Source organism: Pangasianodon hypophthalmus, chromosome 16 (assembly GCF_027358585.1).
Source record: "Pangasianodon hypophthalmus isolate fPanHyp1 chromosome 16, fPanHyp1.pri, whole genome shotgun sequence".
In the NCBI taxonomy this organism is placed as follows: Eukaryota; Metazoa; Chordata; class Actinopteri; order Siluriformes; family Pangasiidae; genus Pangasianodon; species Pangasianodon hypophthalmus.
The window spans coordinates 15164548-15189059 of NC_069725.1; the positions used below are offsets into that span (position 1 = coordinate 15164548).

The 24512-nt window shown below is 37.2% G+C and overlaps 1 protein-coding gene across 3 annotated transcripts; it reads right to left on the minus strand.

Annotated features, from left to right (window-relative positions):
- Positions 1–1669: 1669 nt before the first annotated feature.
- acss2 (acyl-CoA synthetase short chain family member 2) lies at positions 1670–24512 on the minus strand. Of its 3 annotated transcripts, none has more exons than XM_026920116.3 (19): positions 23631–24512; positions 22951–23146; positions 20234–20325; positions 20051–20154; positions 18426–18498; positions 17603–17678; positions 17386–17500; positions 15536–15580; positions 13800–13937; positions 11450–11620; positions 11059–11192; positions 9514–9646; positions 8722–8778; positions 8461–8541; positions 6750–6858; positions 6334–6402; positions 6057–6233; positions 3337–3411; positions 1670–3176 (listed from the first exon to the last, which is right to left on the minus strand). In XM_026920116.3, exons 1-19 carry the CDS (start codon positions 23755–23757, stop codon positions 3049–3051), a joined length of 2100 nt encoding a protein of 699 aa, XP_026775917.3. In that variant the 5' UTR covers positions 23758–24512; the 3' UTR covers positions 1670–3048. The 3 variants fall into 3 exon arrangements, with proteins under 3 accessions (XP_026775917.3, XP_026775916.3, XP_026775919.3); XM_026920115.3 differs by having other exon boundaries at positions 15536–15583; XM_026920118.3 differs by lacking the exon at positions 15536–15580.

Here is a 24512-nt window from a genome sequence, read left to right on the forward strand (position 1 = left end):
CAGGGCCCCCTTCCACGCCCACTTCTTAGCTTTTGCCTACGCCTAACGGCCTACAACTATGATGTGTGTGCTGACTGTCATGAAATTTTAAGCAGGCTAAGAGCCTCAAAAACACCCAAAAAGAGTACTAAACTTTGATGCGTTACTATGGCAACACTATGTAAGATATCTAAAATGCTTTCACAATTTTACATTAGCCATATCTTGACATTATTCTGACCAAGTTTCAGGCAATTTGGGTAAAAATAAGAGGATTATCGCAAAGTCTGTTGTAAGTCACACACTTCCTGCTGCCAGTTGATGGCACTATGACCGTGACTCACAATAGTCAAATCCATGTGCTCAGCCCCCATTAAAAAACATTCATCTAAATCACTGGATGCACTCAGAAGATATGAGAAACTTCCTGTTTCCCTTTTTTCACCATAAATTTATTGCCTCACCATGGTGAAACCGTTCGAGATATCAAAAATCCATTTGCAATTTAGCATCCTCAATGTCTTGTCATAATGCTGACCAAGTTTGGTGACAATCACTTGAATCCCCAAGGAGTATTTCACTGCATGCACTTTTCACAAAATCCAAAATGGCCAACTTCCTGTTGAGCAGAGCTAAGGATTGTCAGTGCAAAAGTTGTTTGGGTCGATGAGACCAATGTGTCTACTGAGTTTTGTACATATACGTACAAGTATGTACGATATATTCACTAAGTTTAGGTACCATGTAAAAGGGGGGCTGCAGAGCCCCCACCACCACCACAGCTTGTGCTACCCTTTGCCAGGGCCTAATGGCCAACGACTCTGATGTGTGTGCCTGGTGCCAGGTCATGATGTAGACACATACCTGAGTACTCCAGAACACCAAACACACACTTCTTGATGATTAACTAATCCTGCGCATTGCATTAGTAACATCTAGCTGCTAATTAGTGAGGACCACACAATTGTTGTTTAGGCCCTGATAAATAAAAACTTACAATTGAAGCAGGGTGTACCTTTTTTTTCCCCCTGTATATGTATAGGGTCCCACAATTCACAGTACATGTCAGACAAAAAACCAAGCCATGAAATCCAAGGAACTCTCTATAGGGTATGATAGGGTATGAGGACTTAACTAAATGAGAGATTTCAGTTTTTGATTTTTTTTCATTTAATAAAATTTCAAAAATTGCTAAAAGCCTGTTTTTCACTTTGCCAGTATGGATTATTGTGTGTAGATTGATAGCAAAAAAGTAAATTTTAAGTTACATCTATAACACACTAACTGATTGGAAATAATATACTTTGAAAGTTTAATCGTTTATGCTTATATTGTTCCAAACCTCTCCAGAACAGATATAATAGCTGTTATTGACTGTGAAACATACAGTATAACAGTAAGTCATCTGCATACAATGATACTTTGTGTTCAACTCGTCCCCAAACAATCCACTTACAGGAGTCTATAGTGTGTGAGGACGTTGCTAATGGCTCGATAGTCAGTACAAATAAAAGAGGAGGCAGAGGACATCCCTGTCTATTACAATGACTGAGAGAATTCAAATTGCCATTCGTTTGTTACAAAGTTTGAAGGTGGAAGTAAAGTAATTTAGTCACAAATGTATAACACATAAGTAAATGTAAGTATAGAAAGACAAACAGAGCAGAATGAAATAGGGAAATGGACAAAATAGATAATCAACTGGTACTTTATTTCACTCAAACCAGTGTACACTTGAGCCATAATTTTATTAGCTTTCAAAATATGTTGATTAAAATATATTGTTCAGAACAGAAAAAGGGGATTATAGACAATTACAAGATAAAAAGAACATTAAAGTTTTTTTTTTCTGGTAAGAGAGAGAAAAGTGAGACCATTAATGGGGACTCCAGGATGTAAATAACATTCCTAAAACTCGTCACGATAACCAATCCTGAGCTAAATAAAGATTAAAGGAAATGTAGCAGAACAACTGCCACTTGATCAACATTCAGAACTGACTTTCATTTGAAAATGTAATAATTTCAGCTGAATCCTGAAAAATACCTCAAGATCAGAGTGTCTGACAGTGGATCCAAGTCACATCATCAAGTCCCAGCTTAACATCATAACCTCACTGTCTAGACTTGGTGTGTATTTAACATTCTGGCATATTTACAAACTGGCATCTTATCCAAGTTGCTCCATTGATAACACAGACCCTTCCTTGTGTAGGAAAAGGAAATTATGGAATGACTGGATGGGTCTGTAGAGGAACACAATTCCCAAAACAATCAATCACTACTGAATGATCCAGTAGTGAAAACGTATTTATTGGATCACAGCATTTTGGTATTAAATATTTTTGTCCTTTTCTCAGTTCAGTTTAAAGAGAACCATGTCCTCCCTCTTTTAAACAGACAAGTACAAGCTTATGCTACAAAATATGTAGATCACTGCAAATATTTATACAGTTTTCATGCAATATATTGGGGAATTTTGTACCTACTGATCATAACCTAAAGCAGAGATAATCTACAATGTGTATACAGATTGTTTCTTGAGACATGTTTAAATCCTACCAACATCTTAACTTAGAAGTCCGAGATTAACATTTGCTACATTAGTCTTGCAATAAGAAGAGACTGTTAGCTCTTACATGTAAAACCACATGAGTCTTTTTGGGATCAATCACATGATTTTCAACGTTGGCACATGAAAATTATTTCTGTCATATAAAAACTACCTATGAGTAAATTAAATAAAAAGTACTCAAATCCTGTATGTGCGTGAAATATCTGAAAAATACAGAGATTTATTTTTTTTCCTTCAAAAAACAATCATCTACAGAGAAAAAAAAAGGTTATAACTAACCAATACTAAACAAATATACAAACGAGTCCAGTAAAATCTCCCTCCAAATCTTTTTAGTTCCTTGAGATTGTAAAACTGCAGGACATTTTATACATCTTTTTCTCTGGTGACTTTCCACAAAGATTGCTATACATTTCATTTTACCCATATGCCCTTCTTTAAAATTGAACCCCTACTGGGCCGAAGTGAAGTGGTTTTAATAGTGTCTACTAATGTTCACACAGCAGTACAGCAGCGGTTCTCAAACAGCTGCTCAATAACTGAACTGTCCGCTAGCGTGGACACGTCTCCTAAATCCTGCTGGTTAGATGCTATCTTCCGTAGCACACGCCGCATGATTTTACCTGTGGACATTATGAAAAAGCCATTCACTAAGTGTTAGAAGTAAATAAACAGAACATTATATAAATTCCAGACACACACACACACACACACACACACACACACACACACACACACACACGCACACAACAACACACACAGCCTAAAGGGATTTTCTGGTACCTGATCTGGTTTTGGGAAGCCCAGGCGCATTCTGTATGTAGTCAGGTGTAGCTATGGCACCAATCTTCTCTCTCACTGTTTTTTTCAGAACATAAAATAGGGTCATACCATGTCAATTCAACCAAACGTTGGTTGCATCAATGTCTTCAAATGACTTAAAACCTATTCTACACTAAGACTGGCATATGAAACTGAGAATTACCAAGTACTACTCATCAGTTACTGGATACTTCTGGTTTTATAATGGAGGGGTGTCAGATTTCAATTCTGTATAAAAATTTTATATTTATCACTTTTTGTTGCCTTTTATTTCAATGATCCAACATAGCTGTGCTTTGGTCAGAGCTGAGGTACTTCTCAGAGATACCAGATAATGTCAAAGCTGCATCTGTCTTATTCTCTTTAATATGGGCCTTTCAAATTGGCCGAAAATGCAACATTCACATCAAAGAGTCATTCTAAAGCACTTTTCCGATGCTCACAGTAAGGTCAGTACTGTAGATACACACTGTAAACTTGCTGGAGATTTATAGTAGTTGGCTATGATGGTTTTGGGAAATCTAACATCCCTCTTGATACCTTTATGGACACCAAATAAAGCATATAAAATGGCAGACTTCTGTAATGAAAAAAATGAAACCAAGATAAATCATCTAAGAACTTTTCCCACCCTAAATGTATAATTACAATGTATAAACATTAAGTGAAAAACCATTAGAAAAAAATAAGGGAGAAATAGGAAAAATAAAAAAGTTACAATAACCTGGTTGTGAAGTGTGCACACCCTTCTATAATTGTCTTAGGAAAACGTGTTGTGGCTGGATGTGGCTGTGTTCAGAATAAACCAATCACATTCAAACTCATTTAAAAGTAATTATCATATAGCTGTCAATGAAATTATTCTGATTAACCCCAAATAAAGACCAGTTGTTTCTATAGCATTTTCTCCACATCATCTTGGTTTCATCTGACTGCTGAAGCCATGATCCACAAAAAGCTTAGAAAGCATGTATGGTATATCATTTGTTATCCTGATATCGATCAGGAGAGTGGTATAAAAGAATTTCCAAAACATTAGGTAAAGTGTAGACTTTTTATATACATTGTATAAACTATTATCTTTGTACTCTATGCACCCAAATTTCATTTGCCAACAGGGCTGGCATTTTTATGGAAAAATTCAAGATGAATGTAAAGATGAATATGAAAAAAGGCAACGTGTATTCACAAATGTATAGGAAATGTTAACATATTAGGTACAAGAGACATTAGCTCAAAGTAGCAAGTGAAACCTCACCGATTCAACCTATTTAGATCTGATTGCTGTGAATGTAGTATTCAAACTTTACATTAATATCTATGTTACATTACATTTAGGACTATGCTGTTGATCATGTATTGATGTCCCCGGCTTCCTGTGTCTGGTGCTGGAATCCCAGTAAAGATGTGTGTGAAAGACTCCCAGCAAATGTCCTCCTTTTGAGGCCACTTGAAAAAGTTTCAGGGGCCATGTAGATGCATGAACTTCACAGACACTTCTTGTTAACATCTGCTAACATCTGCATTGGTGTCAAGATTTGGTTGTCTACAGGCAACTAAAAACTGGCTCTTGCAGTTCGTCTTTTTGCAGTCCCTCTAATACTATCACAGGGACTTTTTCTTTTTATGAGCACCCGTGCCTGCTTCAATCAAAGGGTGCAAGCTGTTTGTTGGTACCCTGAATAATTTAGACTACAGGAGGAGGCAGATCTTTCTCTTACAAAACAGGCTAAAAACCTATTTGTTTAGTCAAGCCTTTTGTTAATAACCTTTTTTCTAGGTTAAGGCACAGATCTGGAGAGTATCTCTGTTACTCCTGAGATACCAGTGATCCTGACTCCTTCTGCTCTCCAGACCTGCCTGATCCATAACTGATGCCCCACTTCTGCTGGGAGCCTTGTTCATCTGAAAATCAATCCCTGCTTCTGAGGAATGCCCACATGGATAGCCTATAGATCACCATTGTTAATTGTGGATGGTACCACAAAGACACCCTAAAGATGGCTGTGGATGTTCTTCCTTGGATAGCCTAAAGACAGCAACTGCTAAGAAGAGTTTGTAAAAATAATGTAAAAATGATGCACATTCCTAAATTAATTTCAACACACTTAGCACTGCTTCAGTTTACAGTACACAGTTTTAGAAGAGAAATGACTTATAATTGCACTATCCAGTGTCACCCAGATGATGGGTTCCGTTTTGAGTCTGGTTCCTCTCAAGGTTTCTTCCTCTTGTCACCTCAGGGAGTTTTTCCCTTGCTACTGTCGCCTCTGGCTTGCTTGTCAGGGATAAATTTAAGAGGGGTAAATTCAAATATATACTTTATATCTGGAATTCTGCTTTGTGATCATGTCCATTGTTAAAGATGTTATATAAATAAATCTGAAGTTAATGGAATTGAATTCTTGTGAAGACTGATCGCATTATGGCTTCTGCCAAGTACCAGGATGCCAAGAAGTTAAGACTTGGCCATAGATATCCAAATTAAGACAAGCTTGTATTTGCCTGACAGGAAGCTTCACTAAATATTACATTTAAAATAATTTTGAAAATCATTTTGAGACCAGGGTTTTGCCAAGAAGGCATTACTTATGTAAAAGTGTATGTTAAAAAAGTTCACTTTTGTTTCTTCTGAAATACAGACCTACACTGAGACCACACAAATCAATACAAAAACACACCTTGTTTCTTGAGCTCAGCCTCCAGGGTGGCAGTATAGTTGATGCCGTCATTGAGTGTGACAAAGCAATATAGGCTTTCTCCTTTAACAGGGTGTGGCGTTCCTACCACAGCTGCCTCAGCTACTGCCTCGTGCTCCACCAGAGCAGACTCCACCTCTGCAGTGCTCAGCAAATGACCTTAGAGAAATTTAATAAAATACTTATGCTATTATCATACACTAGAAAACTAAACATTAAGCAAAGCGACAAAGGAAATGTGTTCATTATTGTCTCTTACCAGAAACATTCAGCATGTCATCAATCCTGCCTGTGATCCAGTAGTACCCGTCCTTATCCCTGCGGCAACCTGAACACAATAAAAGACGGACATGAAAAAGTGCATAACATAGATGCTGGAATGTCTAATGAGTTCATTTGAGCATTTAACAATAACAATGTGCTGGATTATAGAAACAGGGGTAGGTCTAATGTTGTATCATCTATTGTATTCCTATACATTTATTATTGAAAGTTTTAGGCCATAGTATGTGCTAAGTGATGGCCAAAAACACTCTAGGGAGTCCATGAATACTCAGCATGGGAATTGCAAAATAAGCTTATAATATTCATAGGCATATCAGTGAACTGTTGGACACCCACACAGATCAATAAACCACATAGTCAGTTCTGGACAAGTGCGTTTGTTCACATTACCATCTCCAGTTACATAGTAGCCAGGAAATTTCTTAAAGTAGGTAGTCTCAAATCTCTGGTGGTTCCTGTACACGGTTCTCATCATCCCAGGCCAGGGCTGCTTAAATACCTAAAGAGAACAACATATGTTAGTCTGTACTGGCACAGATTGTTAGTGCAACATTAGAGCATGCCTCTATGACCATATTAATATGACCTTGTATTACACTGCTAGAAATGCTAATCAATTGAAAATAATGCTTTTAGGTGGATCAACACATGCATGAGAATAAAAGACACTGATACTATTGCTACTTATAATTTCGAATGAGATGTTTAAAAATCCTCCAGTGAACAAGGCCAAATAAACAATTATTAGACTTATTAGAGGTCAACAAAATTCAATTTAATTTTATTTGTATAGCACTTTTAACAACAGACATTCCCATCTCAATGGAGATCCCCAAGCCATCTTCACTGCACCCAAGCGGGACCATCCGCACCAATCCCAATGATCTTCAGGCCATCCATGGCACCTTTTGTTTTAACCCACCCATTTATCAAGTGATCTAAAATAGTGGAACATGTGACTGACAGGTGTTACGTGCTGCCTAGGTGTGCCCTGTTAGACTGTTTAAACATTAGTAGCTCTAAATGTCTACTCTTGGTTGGACCCCTGAGTTTCACCTATGAAGACTGCATTTGTTAAAAAAGGATGAATCAACATAAAGACCAGAGAGCTGTCTATGGGATAAAAGCAAGCCATTTTGAAGCTGAGAAAAGAGGGGAAAAATCTATCAGAGCCAATGCACAAGCATTGAACATAGCCGATACTCCAATTTCAAATGTCCTGAGAAAGAAAGAAACCACTGGTGTACTAACAATCAGACATCGAACAGGTCTCTCATGGAAAACAACAGCAGTTGATGACAGAAACATTGTGAGAGCTCTACCTCTATCCAAGTGATGGAAAGGCCAAAGTGTGGAGAAAGAAAAGATCTGCTCATGATCCAAAACATACAAGTTCATCTGTGAAGTACAGTGGAGGTAGTGTTATGGCTTGGGCTTGTATGGTGGCTTCTGGAATGGGCTCATTAACCTTTATTGATGATGTTACTCTACCAAAGCAGCAGAATGAATTCAGAAGTCTATAGAAACTCTGTCTACTGATTTACAGAGAAATACATAAATACATCTAATCTAATCATGCAGAAAGACAATGAGCCAAAACACACTACTGACACAAGGAACGACTTCATCAGGGGAAAAAAGTGGAAGGTTTCAATCAAAAGACCTTAACCCAATTGAGCATGCATTTCTCAAGAGGAACCCGAAGGGAGAAACCCCCCAAAACAAACAAAATCTGAAAGAGGCTGTGGCACAAGCCTGGAAAAACATCACAAAAGAAGAATACAACAGTTTGTGATGTCATTTGGTCACCGAATTGATGCAGTTATTGCAAGCAAAGGATATACACCCACATATTAAGTGTTATTTACTTAAAGACTATCTGTTCACCTAAAAATTGAGTGGTCACTAAAGGTGTCATGTTCTAAGTTGTTTAACATATCTAGATGTAAATATCAGGAAATGGAACCTGAAATTCTGATCTATCGTCTCATATTCATAAATTGGTAGGAATGTAATTGATGTTAGCTGTCTACTGAAGACAGTACTGTTAGAACCATTACAATTTTAGCAGTACACACAGAAACAAACAGAAGCTTCTTACCAGGTAACCTTCGTTTGGTCCCTCAAGTTCCTCGCCTGACTCATTCAGTATGGCAGGAACGACTCCAAAAAACGGAAATGTCTACAGACACAATAAAACACATGTCTTGGCCAAAATCATGAACTGTAAAGCCAACAGAAGTAAAAAAACAAAAAACAAAAAACAAACAAATATATATATATATTCAACACACCAATCTGGACATTTCTAAAACTAGTTTTAGATGACTATGACTGAAGATCTGAACCTAGAAACACTCACTGCAGATCCTGGTTTCAGAGGAGTGGCAGCTGGAAGAGGTGTTAATACATGTCCTCCCTGAAAAGCACAAACAGTTAGTATGTAAACAGAGAAAGAGTTAATACTGAATTAAATCTAGTACCAAGCTGTACGGGGCAGTGTCCCAGACAGGGTTTAAATTACACAAACTGCAGGCCATAATACAGAATAGTTAAATCAACCCATAATAAAAAATAAACAGCATCAACTACAGAAGCCTGGACATCAGTTTGTAATGAACCTAATGCATGAGCGCACATTTACAAAAATCATACAACAACATAAGACCCTTAATCATTATTTTACTCTTTTATAACACTACAGGATTGACATTACATTTATTACTCACTGACTGCATTTTCAAAATATAAAAAAGTAGCAATTACAGCTCAGTGATGCTAACCATAATAGAGCATTTACTGAAGATGAATGACAGAATGAAGTAAACTGAATACTGCTCAACATCTAGTATGCTCGCATGTTCATCTACATAGACTTTCTTTGTCCAATGAGCTACATATCTGACCACCCACTCCAACCCACATGAGTGTGAAAACTGCCTGCTAACATAAATTTTTTGTTGTGTGCTGTGGGATCCCAGGCCTAGTGCAAACATGTAATGGAAGTAAAAGTAATTAAGATTATGCTAAATCTTAATTATGATTATAATTATAATTATGCTATTTCTATTCCTGAATCACAAATGATTCAGAATGACTATGACGATACTTAAGTCCTGTCCTGGAAACCGGCACTACAAAAGTAGCCACCTACTGTCTCAGTCTGCCAGAAGGTGTCCACTATGGGGCATCGCTTCTCCCCAACTACACTGTAGTACCACTGCCAGGCCTCAGGGTTAATAGGTTCCCCCACTGTACCCAAGATCTTCAGAGAGCTCCGCTTATACCTGAGAACACACACACACACACACACACACACACACACACACACACACACACACACACACACATATTTGTCTTACTAGCCTTACGAGGATCTTCCAATGGCATAATTATTAATGCAACTAATTCATGCCTACACCTAAATCTTACCCCAACCTTAACCTCAGTAACCAAAAGGAAACCTCTTTATATATATATAAAAATCAGGTCCATAAGTATTTGGATATTGACACAATTTTTGTAATTCTGGAAAGTGGGTTAAGAGCCACTCGGGAGTGACTCGATGCCATGTGCCCCATCAAGAAATTTTTTTTTAGGGTGGGGGCTAAACCCATCTCCCACCCTCCACTTTGCACGTCTCTCTGCCTCCTTGCTCCGCTGAGGACATCCCCCAGCCCCTCTGCTGCTCCCGCTGGCTTCGAGCTGGCTTCTGTCCTGTTTGCGGAACTACATCACTTATCAGCTCCAGCATGTCACATGCCCCACTGATCACTCACATCTGTTCTATGTTACCCCTCTATCACAAGTTCTGGTTTCTGTATGTTCCACTGTCAAGCTTTTGTTGTCTCGCGCACACGTATGTGTGTGCCACAGTCTCCCTTGTAGTCTGGATGTTTTTGCCGTGTTTCCACTGTTCATGTTTATGGTTTTTGATGCATAGTCTTGGCTGGTTTATTTATACTTTTCAATACATATTTTCCAATAAGTAATCTGCACTTGCATCCGCCTTCACCTTCCAATCATGACATTAACCAAATGTACTACAGGTTCAACATATCCGAGGTGTCACTTTAACTCTTCAGAAATAGAGCTTCAAAGTCAGCAAAAATGCCAGATTCCGTGACCTCTTTCTTGGGCAGTTTAGATCACAGCGGCAGGGGGCTGGTGTAGTTTGAAAGCTCTTTTAAAATGTGACCACGTAACCGTATAATGTGCGTCGGTTGTTGTGATCTGGTGCTATCAGGTCCAGCGTGCTCTGTTTATATTTTATAGATTGTGCAGATTGGGACCTCTGGTGTTCAAACAGTGCAATTTCTTTAAATGCATAATTAATAGAATGCTGATTTCCACAATGACACATTCCCACTATGCACATGGTTAAATTTTTGCAACCCAATGCATCATATCACACTATATCGTTACACTCCTACTATTTTCGTTTAAACAAAAAAAAAAAAAAAAACTGGCATATGACAGTGTATGACAAACACATCAAAGACTAAAATTACACCATGGCAGCCTTTTGAGTCTGTGTTCCCCTTTCCAATTTCCAATTTGCATTACATAGTCATTTATACATGATGTTTCTGTGTGGCTAAACATAGCACTTTGCCTGAGCAAACATATATAAAATTCTTAGTATTATGAGAGTATCTGAGGTGTGAAAACAACAAAGCTGCTGTAACAAAGGACTTACTTGTGGACTGGCTCAGTGCCGAACTTCATGAGGAGTCTGATGGCTGTGGGTGCTGTGTAAAACTTGGAGACGTTGTATTTATCCACTATCTCCCACATTCTGCTAACATCAGGATAAGTGGGCAAGCCTTCAAACTGTCAGCAAAGATTGAGAAAGCAGAATGAATATTCTGAAAATTATTCATGCAGTGTAAAGAAGAATATAGGTCAATTAAGTTTAACTTGCCAAGTCAGTGATAAATTATGCTGCTACCTTTCTGTACAGCAGTTAAATTTTGACTAAAACTGTTTTCAAACTTTGCTAAATAAAACAACCAACTACCAGGACCCAACTGCACCAGATATTCTGAATTTGTTCTGAAATATACAGAATATTTAGGTTGTTCCCTCACCAGGACGCTGGTGGCCCCATTAGCCAGTGGACCGTAGGTGATGTAGGAGTGACCTGTAATCCAGCCTATGTCTGCAGTGCACCAGTAAATGTCATCAGGGTGGTAGTCAAACACCATCTTAAATGTTACAGCAGTGTAAAGCATGTAACCACTGACAGTGTGCAACACACCCTGGGAAAGAAAAAAAAAAGTAGAACATTGATCAAGACTTAATGAAATGAGTGAAGCTGCTTGAAAAAAACAGAACTGTTCAACCCGATGAAGTAATTTCCCTAAATTTCAAATTGGGTAATGCGAAAAGGCAGGTATGTCCACTCTTTCTACTTCTACTTCTTTCTACTTTTTTGTTTAGGACTAGAATCGTCTGTGGTGTCATTGTTGTAGGCTTGTTGTGGGACACTCTGTTATTTATTATTTTTATTTTTAGACATCACTATAATCTTCAGGTGCTCTCAACATTTCACATACATTCATAATAGGCTTGTTGCTGCAAACTGCTTTAAACGGTAAACATATATACAGTACTGTGCAAAAGTCTTAGGTACCCATATTTTTTTGGTACAAATTTTGTTATAGTTGTTTATTTTATGACTTCTGTATTACTGAGTCAAAAGCAAGTCTCTAGAAGAACTGTGGCAGATTCTCCAAAATGATCAGTAAAACTTGCCAGCTAATTTTCTTTCCTTAAATTTACAAATTGTACCGGAGACTACTGATGTTTATATAAAATATATATTTTTTAAAATATTGACTTTGTTTAGTTTATTACCATTTACTGCTCTTTATAGTATGTTTATGTATAAACAGACTTTTGCACAATGCTATTTATACTTGTATATCATCAATAATAAATGACCAATAACGATTTCTGGAAAATCAAATATTTGTTAAATTTCTACAGATTGTTTATGTAGTACTGTGAGGTAAATAGTTGGAAATTGAAATTTCATTTACATTTCCAACATTTAGCAGATGCCCTTATCCAGAGTGACTTACAGTCTTTGTAGTCTCAAAAGCATATCCTCACGCTAGTACAAATAAGTCAGCATCAATGAATACCATTAAGCTAAAAGCCTGTTAAAAAATAATTGGTACAATGAGTTTTTTTTCCCTTCCTGACACTTTATATAAGAATGGTACTACCAGATTCAGACATTACAAACACAGTAACTTTTGGCATTATACTTAGTGTAATATTGCTATGATGTAGTATTAGATAGCAAGCAGAAAGGAAATCAGCAGACAAAAACATACACTATAATATGATTTTTCCCCCAAAGTGCTGTATGTCACCCAAACAGCCCTGTAATATTAATTCCCAGTCAATGCTGTGACATCATACATCAGCTCAGATACACCAAACTTCATCATGCCCCAAAGTCAGGCTGTCTATGGAAGGAAAGTGAGAGAATGACAGAATCAGGGATTAGTCCTATATAATTAAGAAAAAGAAAATGGATTCAAGACTCTTGGGGCTTTAGCTTTCTATGTTGCTGAAAATGTAAGGCATTCATTTGTTCTATGATTTGGTGGGAATCTAGTTAATGATTTATCCTTGTGAAATTTGTATTGTTACCCAGTTCTAAAGTTGTTTTATCTAAAGAGATAATGATAGCCAGGCAGAGGCTAACTGGGGATGTTTGGTGTGTTTCTGTGTAAATTTGTTTTTTTACACCAAACATCTGTATGTGTAATTCATCCACCAGTCGGTGTCTTTATTATTCTCAGTGAATGAAATGCACGTAGCCTTGAGGAAAGCTCCTACATTCATCCCGCAATCTAGCACCAGCAATGCACTGTGAGATTACAGTGAAGCAATTGTTTTCCGTTCAACCAAAACTTAGCTAATATGAGTTAGCTAGCTAATGTTAGGTGACTAGTTCATTAACCCTCACAGTGTAGAAGGCGAAGCAGAGCTCACACCGAAATAGATTTTTTTTTTATCAAGAGAGGGTGAAACTGCAAAATCAGCTTTAACATCCTTTTAAGTTAATCCGATGACAAGTGAAGTGTATACATTTAGCCATCGGACACCATTTCCTACGTAAGCCACTGGGTGCTCAGATTGGTCGATAAAAGCTTTACTTCAATTCAGTTTCATTTGTACAGCACTTTTAACAATAGACAATGTCACAATTCAGCTTTACAGAAATCTTTACGTAGCTTTATGGATAGATCTTTAATGAGCAAGCGAGAGGCCACAGCGGCAAGGGAAAACTCCCTAAGACAACATGAGGAAGAAACCTTGAGAGGTACCAGACTCAAAAGACAACCCATCCTCTTCTGTGTGATTATGAGCAAAACTCTAAGTGCAGACTTTGGGACAGCACTACGTTTAGTGATACAATACCTTTGGTTTGCCAGTGGAGCCGCTAGTGTAAAGGATGAAGAGAGGGTCTTCAGAGTCACACCACACTGGCTCACACTCATCCGATGCTCCAGCCATCAGTGTGTGCCAGCATACATCCACCTCTGGGTTCCAGGGCACCTGCGCCAACCAAAGTCCATGAAACAGAGAAGCATATTTTTTTTTCATGAATTTCTCTGATTGAATATGGTTTGAAAATATTCTTCTTCAACCCAAACTGCTCTAGATCCTCCGAGGATGAACAGCAGCTACATATTTAAATGCAACTGACTCATTCTCATACAAGCGCCCACACACCTCTACTTAACTACATGCAATCTACAATATATGAGAACAAGTTTCAAACAACAAGAAAAGAGAGAAGTCCAAGTAAAATTAGTGACACGCACTATTTCAGAGCTACTAAACTTAACAGCACTATATTGCAGAAGCAGAAGCATCACGTTGGTTGGATCAATTCCAGCATGCATGCCAGGGGCTCAGAGCAGGAAACACAGAACCAGAGAACTACATTTCATTTAAGAGACAAGAGTAATGAAATGGAACTAAAGGGCAAGTTAGCTTTTAAAAGAGAGGACAGTCAATTCCATGAGACAGTAGGCAAGGAAAAAAGTAGCAAGATTTTGGCATTCACAAACCCATGAGATGTTAATGATTCTTATGGTGACTACTGTGTTTCCAGACCCATTTCCCCTTACACTTAAACAGGTTTAATCAGTGTTGTTTAACTGTAATATTAAAAAAAAGAAGGATTCTGAAACACTAGACACATCCTCATTAGTTAGCCTGGTCCCCATAGTTAGTCACTATGCTCCAATTAGCCACATCCAACTTAGACAATCTCATCTCTCTCAATACAGATGCTATGATGTGTTTTAAAGTTATTAGACCTCATTCTAACAAACAATGGTTGCTGAGAAAAACTTGTGTAAAACTTGAATATGCCATGTATAAATAGAGTGCAAAACTTTGCATACCCTTATGACAAAAATCAAGAAGCCAAAAAAAAAAAAAAAAAAGATAATTTCTCACAATATGATATTTAATTTGTTAGGTCGCACAGATGCACCTTTATCATCACAAGTAAGAAAAACTGTCAAAAGATGTTAACATCTGTTCAGGCTAAGATATGAACAGTGAAAAAATGCTTTATGTGTTAAATTTGTAGACCAGCTTGCTGCTTCCAGCAATTTCACCACAGTCTCTGTGGCTGAGGTCCCAGCAAATAATGTACTATGAGCCCATGGCAGTGCGTACACGCAAAAATAATGACTAACATGAAGTTCTGTTAGGACACAGTTCTGTGTTTGGGACACAAAGTATTGACATTCTAGTAAGAACACTAAACAACTGAAGTCTAATGTTTGGGACACAGGCTGTCGGTTTTTTCCAGACCAATTGATCATCAGGTTTCAGAATTGGTACTCAACAAAAATGAAAGCTATTCCATTTACACTCATTCAAACCGAGTTTGTGAACAGAAACAGTGTTTATACAGCTATCTATTTAAAGCAGCAAAGGTGTACCAAGTCTGAAAAGTGTGTAAATGTGTACGAGCAAATGCATTTACACAGACACACCGTGTTAGAGTGTGAACACTGATGCAGGCCTTGAACCTTCCCAAGGGACATTATGGTCTCCAGGGAACAGGGACAAACAAGTGTTAAAGAAAGAATGGGGAGAAAAAGAGAGTTAAACAGAGGGAGCGCTTGAAATACCTTGGGGATGGGACGGACCTTCCTTACTTTTTCTTTCTGCTTCTTCTGCTAAAAGGGTGGTGGAGGAAGTGAAAGTGAGGATTTCGATAAATATGGCAACACTTCACTGTAAGTGAAGACATTTAGCTCCATACTGCCAGAAAACACAATGACATTTGATATTACCAAAGTATTAGAGACAATAAAGAGACTGAAATAATTAAAGAGACGAAGCTGTCTGTCCCAATGGCAATGACTGTCGAAGTTTCTTTTCTGTTCAAATTTTGTTCAATGAGAAAATGTACAGGTAAACCTGTAGTGTTTTATAAAATCAAATTTAAAAAGCATTTTCCAGGCTCAAACATTTCTGCTGGTGTTTCCAAACGTGTACCTAAATACTCAAAAACACTTTCAACTACAATCACATGTACATTTCATAAATAACCATAATTTTAAGTACATGTTACTACAGTTCAAAATATACCCAGTGCATTACAACAACTGGGGATGAACTGAACTCAGCTGGGTATATGAAATAACACCGAAAGATAAGATATTTTTGCAATTATTTTTGCTGCAGTCCGTCCTGAAATGCTGAACACTATGTAGGGAAGATTAAACACCAAAAAAAAAAAAAACAAGGAATCTTACAAAGCGACAATATATTGAATATAGTCATATTTATCTAATATTTCCTATTTCAAAATGACCAATGACCCAAATATAAGCTTATTAAACTTATTTCCAGACATTTTTTTTTTTTTACTCTTTTCAGGTTTTAAAATTTCTAATTCTACTGCCAGATAATTTTGCTTCTTTCTCAACTATATCAATCTGTAACTAAACAAATAAAATAGCTAAAAGCTGTGTTTTTTAAAATATGTAATGAATCCCAAATGGCTCACAATTTGAACATACACTGATCAGCCATAACATTGAAACAATCTGCCTAATATTGTGTCGGTCCCCCTTGTGCTGCCAAAACAGCTCTGACCCATTGAGGCATGGACTCCACAAGTCCTCTGAAGGTGTGCTGTGGTATCTGACACCAAGATGTTAGCAGCAGATCCTTTAAGTTCTGTAAGTTGTGAGGTGGGGCCTCCATGAATTAGACTTTTTTGTCAAGCACATCTCACAGATGCTCAATTGGATTCAGATCCGGGGAATTCGGAGGCCAAGTCAATGCCTTGAACTCTTTGTCATGTTCCTCAAAGCATTCCTGAACAATTTTTGCAGTGAGGCAGGGTGTATTATACTGCTGAAAGAGGCCGTTGCCATTAGGGAATACAGTTACGTTGAAGAGGTGTAAGTGGTCTGCAACAATGTTTAGGTAGGTGGTACTGTAGGATCAGAAAAGACAGGCTTCACTCCCCACGTAAATCAACGAGCCATGGGCACCCATAACCCTGTTGCCGGTTCACCAGTTGTCCTTTCTTGGACCACACTTTTGGTAGGTACTAACCACTGCATACCTGGAACACCCCACAAGACCTGCAGTTTTGGAGACGCCCTGGCCCAATCGTCTAGCCATCAAAAAATGGCCCTTGTCATAATCACGCAGATCCTTACACTCACCCATTTTTCCTGCTTCCAAAACTTTGAGAACTGACTGTTCACTTACTGCCTAATAAATCCCACCCCTTCTCAGGTGCCATTGTAAAGAGATAATCAATGTTATTCACTTCACCAACAGACTTCAGATGTTGCCAGATTTCTGTTACAAATTCATGAATGTTCACTAAAATAAATAAAATAAAACAACAGATACATGACTGTATTTGGGCAAAAACACATACTGGGTCAGCATTCTAGGAATAAAATTGCAGCTTACAAAATTTGGTTAATGGACAAAACCTATAGTAAAAGTTCACCTGCAAGTCAGGGCAAGAGCGTTTTGCTGGGGGTGACATGGAGCCTGGGGAAGAGGCCTCTGGTTCCTCCTTTGATAAGTGTTTCAACACAATGCACCGCTCTACAGGAAAAGACCTGACACACATACACACAGTGTGTATTCAACACGCATGACTTTTAGACAGTGAGCTAAAGATCTGACCCTTACAAATTTTGTGTGCTTTATGTATTGCTTACTTGTCTCGACATTTTTGAAGAGCTTCTTCAGCAATAACCTTAAGATTTATGAGCTTATCCCCTCTGTAAAAGCCATCTGACAGAGCAACACAGAAAGGGAACAAAATAAGAAGATGAGCTAAATTTCATTCAGGTACTTTCACTTTCCAGGAATAAAATAAAGCAATCTAATTTTTAGTCCTTGGACAGTAGTTATTTACGTATTCTATATAAGCGCTCTACGTATTGTATATACATTTTTTTTGTACACCATGGGGGTAAAGTTGCCTGTTTATTAGGTACGCATAGCTAATATTATAATATAATACATTACACATTACAATACATTTCTAACATCATTATCAAATACGTATGTAATTAAATAAATCAACAATAATAAATGTTTTAAATTACTTGTGGTTGAGACATTTGGTTACGCATTAATTTCTTGACAAATTTAAAGTACATATATTAAGGAAAGGCAATTCTTCTCATCTTCCCTTACTGTATGTGGATTACAGGGCTCGGCCATACCCAGAGTAAGCGGATTAACCTGAATTTAATCCCCATGCAGAAATCAAAGGAATCCTTATTCACAAGTTTTTTTTCTTCCATAGACCTGTCAGATGATAATACCCAATGCAGCTTTAGAGAAAGAAAAAAATTCTACATGCTGGTACACTGACAGGATTTGGTGGTACACTGCTTTAGAGAAATAATTCCATTCCATTTCTAATACATATTTTCCCACCAATGGCAGTAAATGGCAGTGTTGCATTTGAGTGGCTAAATTTAATTTGTTAATAATAACCAGGATGAAGTTTAAAATTTAAACAATTCTTACCAGATGTAATCAGTAGACAACACTGAGAATCCATAATTCTTTCACAGAGTGATTCAGCTGAAAATCCTGCAAACTGGAGCATGACACACATTAAAAAAAATACACAACCTATTTAAAATGTTACTAGATGTTCAAGGGTCTCCCAAAACAGGGAAATGAATGAAATTGCAACATATGTATGCGTCAAGGGTGTAAAGTAATGCCATGATCTGTATCTGTGCCTGTTTCCTGCTGAAAATATTCATATCCATTTTTTAATTTGGCTTAAAACAAGAAGTGGGCGTGGTCGATACTGGATGTTTTTTTTTTTTTTTTTAACCTATCAGTGTGCCCTGGAAATACTTGAAAACACTGAAAAAAAACAGGGCTGCTGGAAAAAGAAGTCAGCTTCATTCACAAATTAAAAGAGCAAGCAGTATAGCACTTTATTCAACTCCTGAACCACACACACCCTCTGGAACTTTTTAATCCATTATCTAATGTGACTGAGTAAGCAAGCTAACCATTTCAAAGAAATGATGCCTTGCCAAAATCAAGAAACTCTAACCAACTAATAAAATTTTATTAGCTTTATTTTATTTTATAATATTTTATTAGATCTACTTCAGTTTTTACATTCAGAAAGTCCACTGGACATGCTATCTCTATTATAAAGCTGAGTCACAGTGCTTCAGCAAGTCAAAATGGGGTCCTTAAAGTGGCATTTCATTATAAATGCCTGCATGATTTTCTGAAGATTTTCTTTTAATAATAATAATAATAATAATAACAATAATAATAATGGAGAACAATCATTTAAGAATGCCAACAAACATGTGCAATGAATGTACAAGACAGCCCATCTGTGCACAGCACATGGCCTGCGTGAGCTATACGGAGCAATGCCTCAAAATATGAAAGCATATTTCTTTTGTTTGTACAGAAATATGCTAGAAATATGCTTTTATTTTGGAGCTCTGTTTTTAGCTTGGGCTACTAGAGCAAACCACTAACAAAAAAATATATCCTATTGGTATCAAGTAAATGAACTTGGTACTTAAAGTTTATTATTAATTTTTATTTATTTTTTTTTTTTCTTTGAGCAAGGTTGCCAGGTTCCATATAATGTCTGTGATTTGCAGACAGATATTTGCAAATCAGGGATCTAAATTTAAACCCATATCCAGATTTCTGTATAAGTGCTACAAGTGCTAATGTCCACTGTTAAAAGTGCTATATATATAAAACAAATTTAACTAAAATCAGAAATTACACACCCCACTGTTAACTTGTTTCCCACAAAATGCTGAGAAAATGAAGAAACATGTGGCTGCTTTTTCCTGTGCTAATTGTAAGTCTGGTTTTTGAGGGTTTAGAGGGTTTTTGAGCTACAATAAAGTAAGAACATCACATAAAAACAATAACTCTGTCTTCTGTCCATAATGTATTAGTTTAGGATGTGTTATCTGTTCAATTCGAATAATGTACTCATATATGGTTACACCTCTACTATGTCTGTATGTTTTAATAAATGTAATCTGGAATTATTGTGACATAAAACCTTTGTTATGGCAATACCAAATGATAACCTACATATTACAAGCAATAATCTCATCAGGAAAAAACAAACTACAGGATGAACATACCACAATCGAATGCACAGCTCCGATTCGGGCACAAGCCAACATGGCCACCACCAGTTCAACTACCATAGGCATGTAGATGGAGACGCGATCCCCCTTCCTCACTCCTTCAGGACAGAGCACATCATTTGATTTTCCTAATCTCTACCATCTTCTAAAAAGTCTGCTGCTTCTCATTTAATGTACCTTGTGACTTAAGAACGTTGGCAAACTTGCACACTTGCTGTAGTAGCTCTCTGTAGGTCACCATCTTCTCATCTCCTGGCTCATTCCCCTCCCTAAGTAAAATCCATAAAAATACATAGATTTACAAAAAAGATAATATATTTTTTTTTAACTTAAATAGATATCTTATATACTATGTACAACTGTACTATTTAATAATTGTACTATATTTTACTGTTGTATTTATATGTATTGCAGATTTATCAGGGTGGTTTAAAAAGACAAGTTACACAGTAGAGGCATTATTAAACCTGCAACCAACTGTAATATTTTACCAACAACTAAAAGTGCATAACATAATATACCTGGTGCTCTATAAATAGGAAACAAGCATGTGAACATAAACAAACATCAGACATTAACTTTTTGTTTGCATGCTCTTCTAGGAGCTTGATAAGTTTGGGAAGAACAGACAGGTTCATACCGTGAAGAGAACAGTTTTCTCAGAACGATTCAGTTACCACCCACATGTCTACATGTCCACAGATCCCCTAATGCAAAGCATCCTGCTTGAAAACAGACAAGCATCTCTTGCATGCCTCAATAGGGGCATTTCTAATGTGTTTTTGTGTATTATTATTATTATTATTATTATTATTATTACTACTACTATAAGCATTAACAGTGGGCCTCAATCATCAAGCTGGATATGAAAGTATTTATCCATAAACTCTTTACACAAGAAATTTGGTAATCGTGAAAATCCTGCAAATTTGGGGAAAAAAAAAAACTTTGTATCCTACTCATGTTCCTGAATGTGTGTAAAATTATGCATAACAACTCTAACTAAAGTGTACCTCAACTTGTTTGACTTCAAATCATATCATTCTCTTGGATTACTGCACTTCGATACTTGGAATATATAATTTAAAGTTTAAACTGCTTATTTTTATTACGTTTTATTACATTTACAGATGCCCTTATCCAGAGTGACTTATAGAAGAACTCTGGAGTCTCTATCAAAAATACAGCCTCATGCTAGTTCAGTAGGTCAGGGACTAAAAGTACCATCGAGAACATTTTGTGAAAACCAGCCATTTTATTTTACTGGCATTAATTAAGAATATAAAAAATAATAAAAGGAGCCAACACAAAACCAAAAATTAAGACAAATAAAACTATTCATTCAATTATGACAAAAGAAATGCAATCATATAAATGTTGGACAGGCTTGCTTATTATTATTATTATTATTATTATTACTATTATTATTATTATTATATGTTATTATATATTTTTATTGGCCTAGTAGTGAGTGAAAATAACTTCCACTTCTGTCTTTCAGACTTTACTCTGCTCCCAGCTGTGTGCACTTGGGCTTTTATGGAGTTTTGTGGGTGTCACTAAATGCAAATGACCTGTGTCAGGAACACACTTTGCACATTATGGGTGATCAACATAAGGACGTGAGTATAAAGAAAATCAGTGTTTCTGAAACTCTTGTAAATCCAGCAGAAACTTTTAGTGTGGTTTGGCTTACACAAACATTTACACACAACTTTACTAAAAGGTTGATAAATGAGGCCCACTATAATCACATTATATTGCTATTCATTTAATTATTTAATTTAAATTATACTGTAACGACTTACCAGTAATAATGCTTCTTGCGCTAACTGCCATAATTGATGAATTGTGGTACAGCTCATCAATAAAAAAAAAGTTTTTTTTTCTTTCAATGTTTTCATGGTTGTTATAGACTCGTTCAAAAAATAATTTTAACATAATCACTGACTAAAGTATAATTTGATTTACTTACCCTTCTTAACACGCTTTGTGCAACTACACAAAAATCACAAAAGTCTTTCACATAGGTGCAAATGATTTTTTTGTATTTTTTTTTTTCCCATAAAGAATAAATTTATCCTTGCATAAGTGAAAATATTGTTTTATAAATGAAAGATTCAGTGATGTAATTCAACAAAAATCTGCCTTTAACTAATTTTAATTTACATACACAAGATAAGAGTATCTCAGTCTGTGAATTATGATCATTCCAAACAGGTTAATTCAGTTCTTTGACCACACAGGCAGGTTTTACTGGAATATCCAAAATGTGCTGTTTTAAATAACTGGGAGCTCCTGTGTTGGATAAGGCGGAAATACTGTGATTCAAAACCATGATCAGTCAGTGACTGGCTAATGAAATGGTGAAGAAAAAGAGCTCAATACATTGAAAGCTACAGAAATGCTGTACCGTGAAGATGCCTTTAAAAATAAGGAACTCAAAATGTTCTTGAAAATAATTACCAAGTACCAAAATATTATAATAAGCATTAACAGTAAAAAACAACCAATAAAAAAATATTCGAATCATTATTTGCCTTTGTGAACTGCATAAATTCTCTTAGGTATACTGTGAAGCTTTTTTTATGTTAAAAAGTTTTATGTTAAATTTTATGTTTATGTTAAAAAAGCTTACAGAATTGTGTTGGCTATAGCTCCACAATGGCATCAGAGGATGGAAAATTTGGGGATTGTACCAAACTGTCAACAATTCAATTCAGTGGTCCACACATATAGAAGGGTCTCTAATCTTCAAGTTATTGTGCAGGTTACGTACATTCTGAATAAGCAAATCAGATGAGAGATCTAACCATATTCTCACTAGACATCAGTGCTGAGGAAGTACTGAGAAGTTGTGCAGACTGTGGTTGAAACACATCACAGAGACTAACCAGTAAAAAGCCACTCTGTCTCCCAGCTTCCTCTCATGGACGTTGCGGTCCAGGACATTGTAGCAGATGTTTGTGGTGGCTCCCTCCATGCACTTGATGTAAATTTCTCCCTGGGTCACGTCAAAGTTATAGTCGAGGAACTTGCCTGTATGTTTGGTCTTCCAGAAAAAATCTTTGGCAACATCTCCCCAAAACTCTAAACATAGAGAGAAGCCAGTTTTACATACAAATGTAAGCTTCTGGTTACAAGATTCAAAAGATAATGTCTCCTGTGTGCCACAGCCAGGACAACCCGTCAGGCAGGGCATGTACACAAGGTGGCGAATCTGTGCTTAGCCTTTCTGTTTGTTTGTTTTTAATAGTGTACGTGACGGGAAGAAAAATGAGGCAGGAATACACTCTGAATGGGATGGTAGTCCACTGGCGTTCATACACACACACACACACACACACACACACAGTCACACCTATGGGCATTTTAGCGTGGGCAGTCCACCTTCGAGCATATTTTAGGGAGGCTGAGCACAAACTCCACACAGACAATCGTGCAGCCATAAAAAGAATAATAAGGAAAGTAGAAAAATGTCGTGCTGCATGCATAGCTTCTTCAACTAGAAACGATATGTTAATAAAACGTATAATAATAATAATAATAATAATAATAACAACAACAACAATACCCTCGGGAGAATCGACCGACTTGTTGTAGAGCTCGGTGTATTTCTCCAAGCTGCAGATGTAAGCTTGCTTCTTCAGCTCCTCGGGGGCGTGAAGCGTCTCTTCCGCGGGAACTTTATCAGGTAGCATCGTAGCTGATAGCAAGCTAAACTATCAGTGCAAAACCAACAACTGCGTCCTTTTTACTGCCTCTTCTACACTGAGCCTTACCAACTCCTGAGGTGCGGTGAAGTGTAAAACAGAAGTAACCAGAAGCTGGTGAACTTCCTTCAGTCCCCTGGTTAAACGTGCCCTACGTTAGTAACTTCCGCATACAAACACTGTTTACAAGGGAGCCCAGTCTATGGGTCTTGAGCTTTCAGGACTTGGATAAGCGAACAGTATGTGCTAGCACGAGTCAAGCTAACAGCTACAGAACAGCCAGCTCGTATCAGGACAGATCCTGTAGCTAATTCGAGCTGCCTTCTTCAGAGCACGCTGACATTGGCTGACATTTTCCTGTTTAAATGATAAACCAGCAAAATATACGCAGCTCACAGGCTATCTGATCTAACATGTAGAAAGGGCATGCAGCGTATTTAGTTGCTCAGTGCCGCTCTCTGCTAAGGAAAGCAGCTGTACTTGCACTTTGCACTTGAAGGCGAGATGAGGCCGTTTGGGTTTTCTAGCTCTTCCAAAATGAACTTGTCAATTGCGTTCACTCCCTCACTGCTCACAATTAGCTGTCCTGTCCGAATACTGAGCTTATTGCCATTAATAATGCAAAATAACGTTTATAAAACCTGCGTTTACAGAGGTCGCACGTCCCCGAAATCCGTTCTTACGTCCTTACACACTGGGTACAAGACAAGACACGCTCCTTAGAGGGACATTATCGTGCTCTA

Coding starts and splice junctions, on each gene's coding strand:
- acss2 (XM_026920115.3), bottom strand. CDS start 23,757: ATGCTACCTGATAAAGTTCCCGCGGAAGAGACGCTTCACGCCCCCGAG. Junction 15,584..17,385: donor GCTCTTGCCCTGACTTGCAG/GTGAACTTTTAC, acceptor CCACCCTTTTAG/CAGAAGAAGCAGAAAGAAAA. Junction 8,542..8,721: donor CTCTGAAACCAGGATCTGCA/GTGAGTGTTTCT, acceptor TTGTGTCTGTAG/ACATTTCCGTTTTTTGGAGT.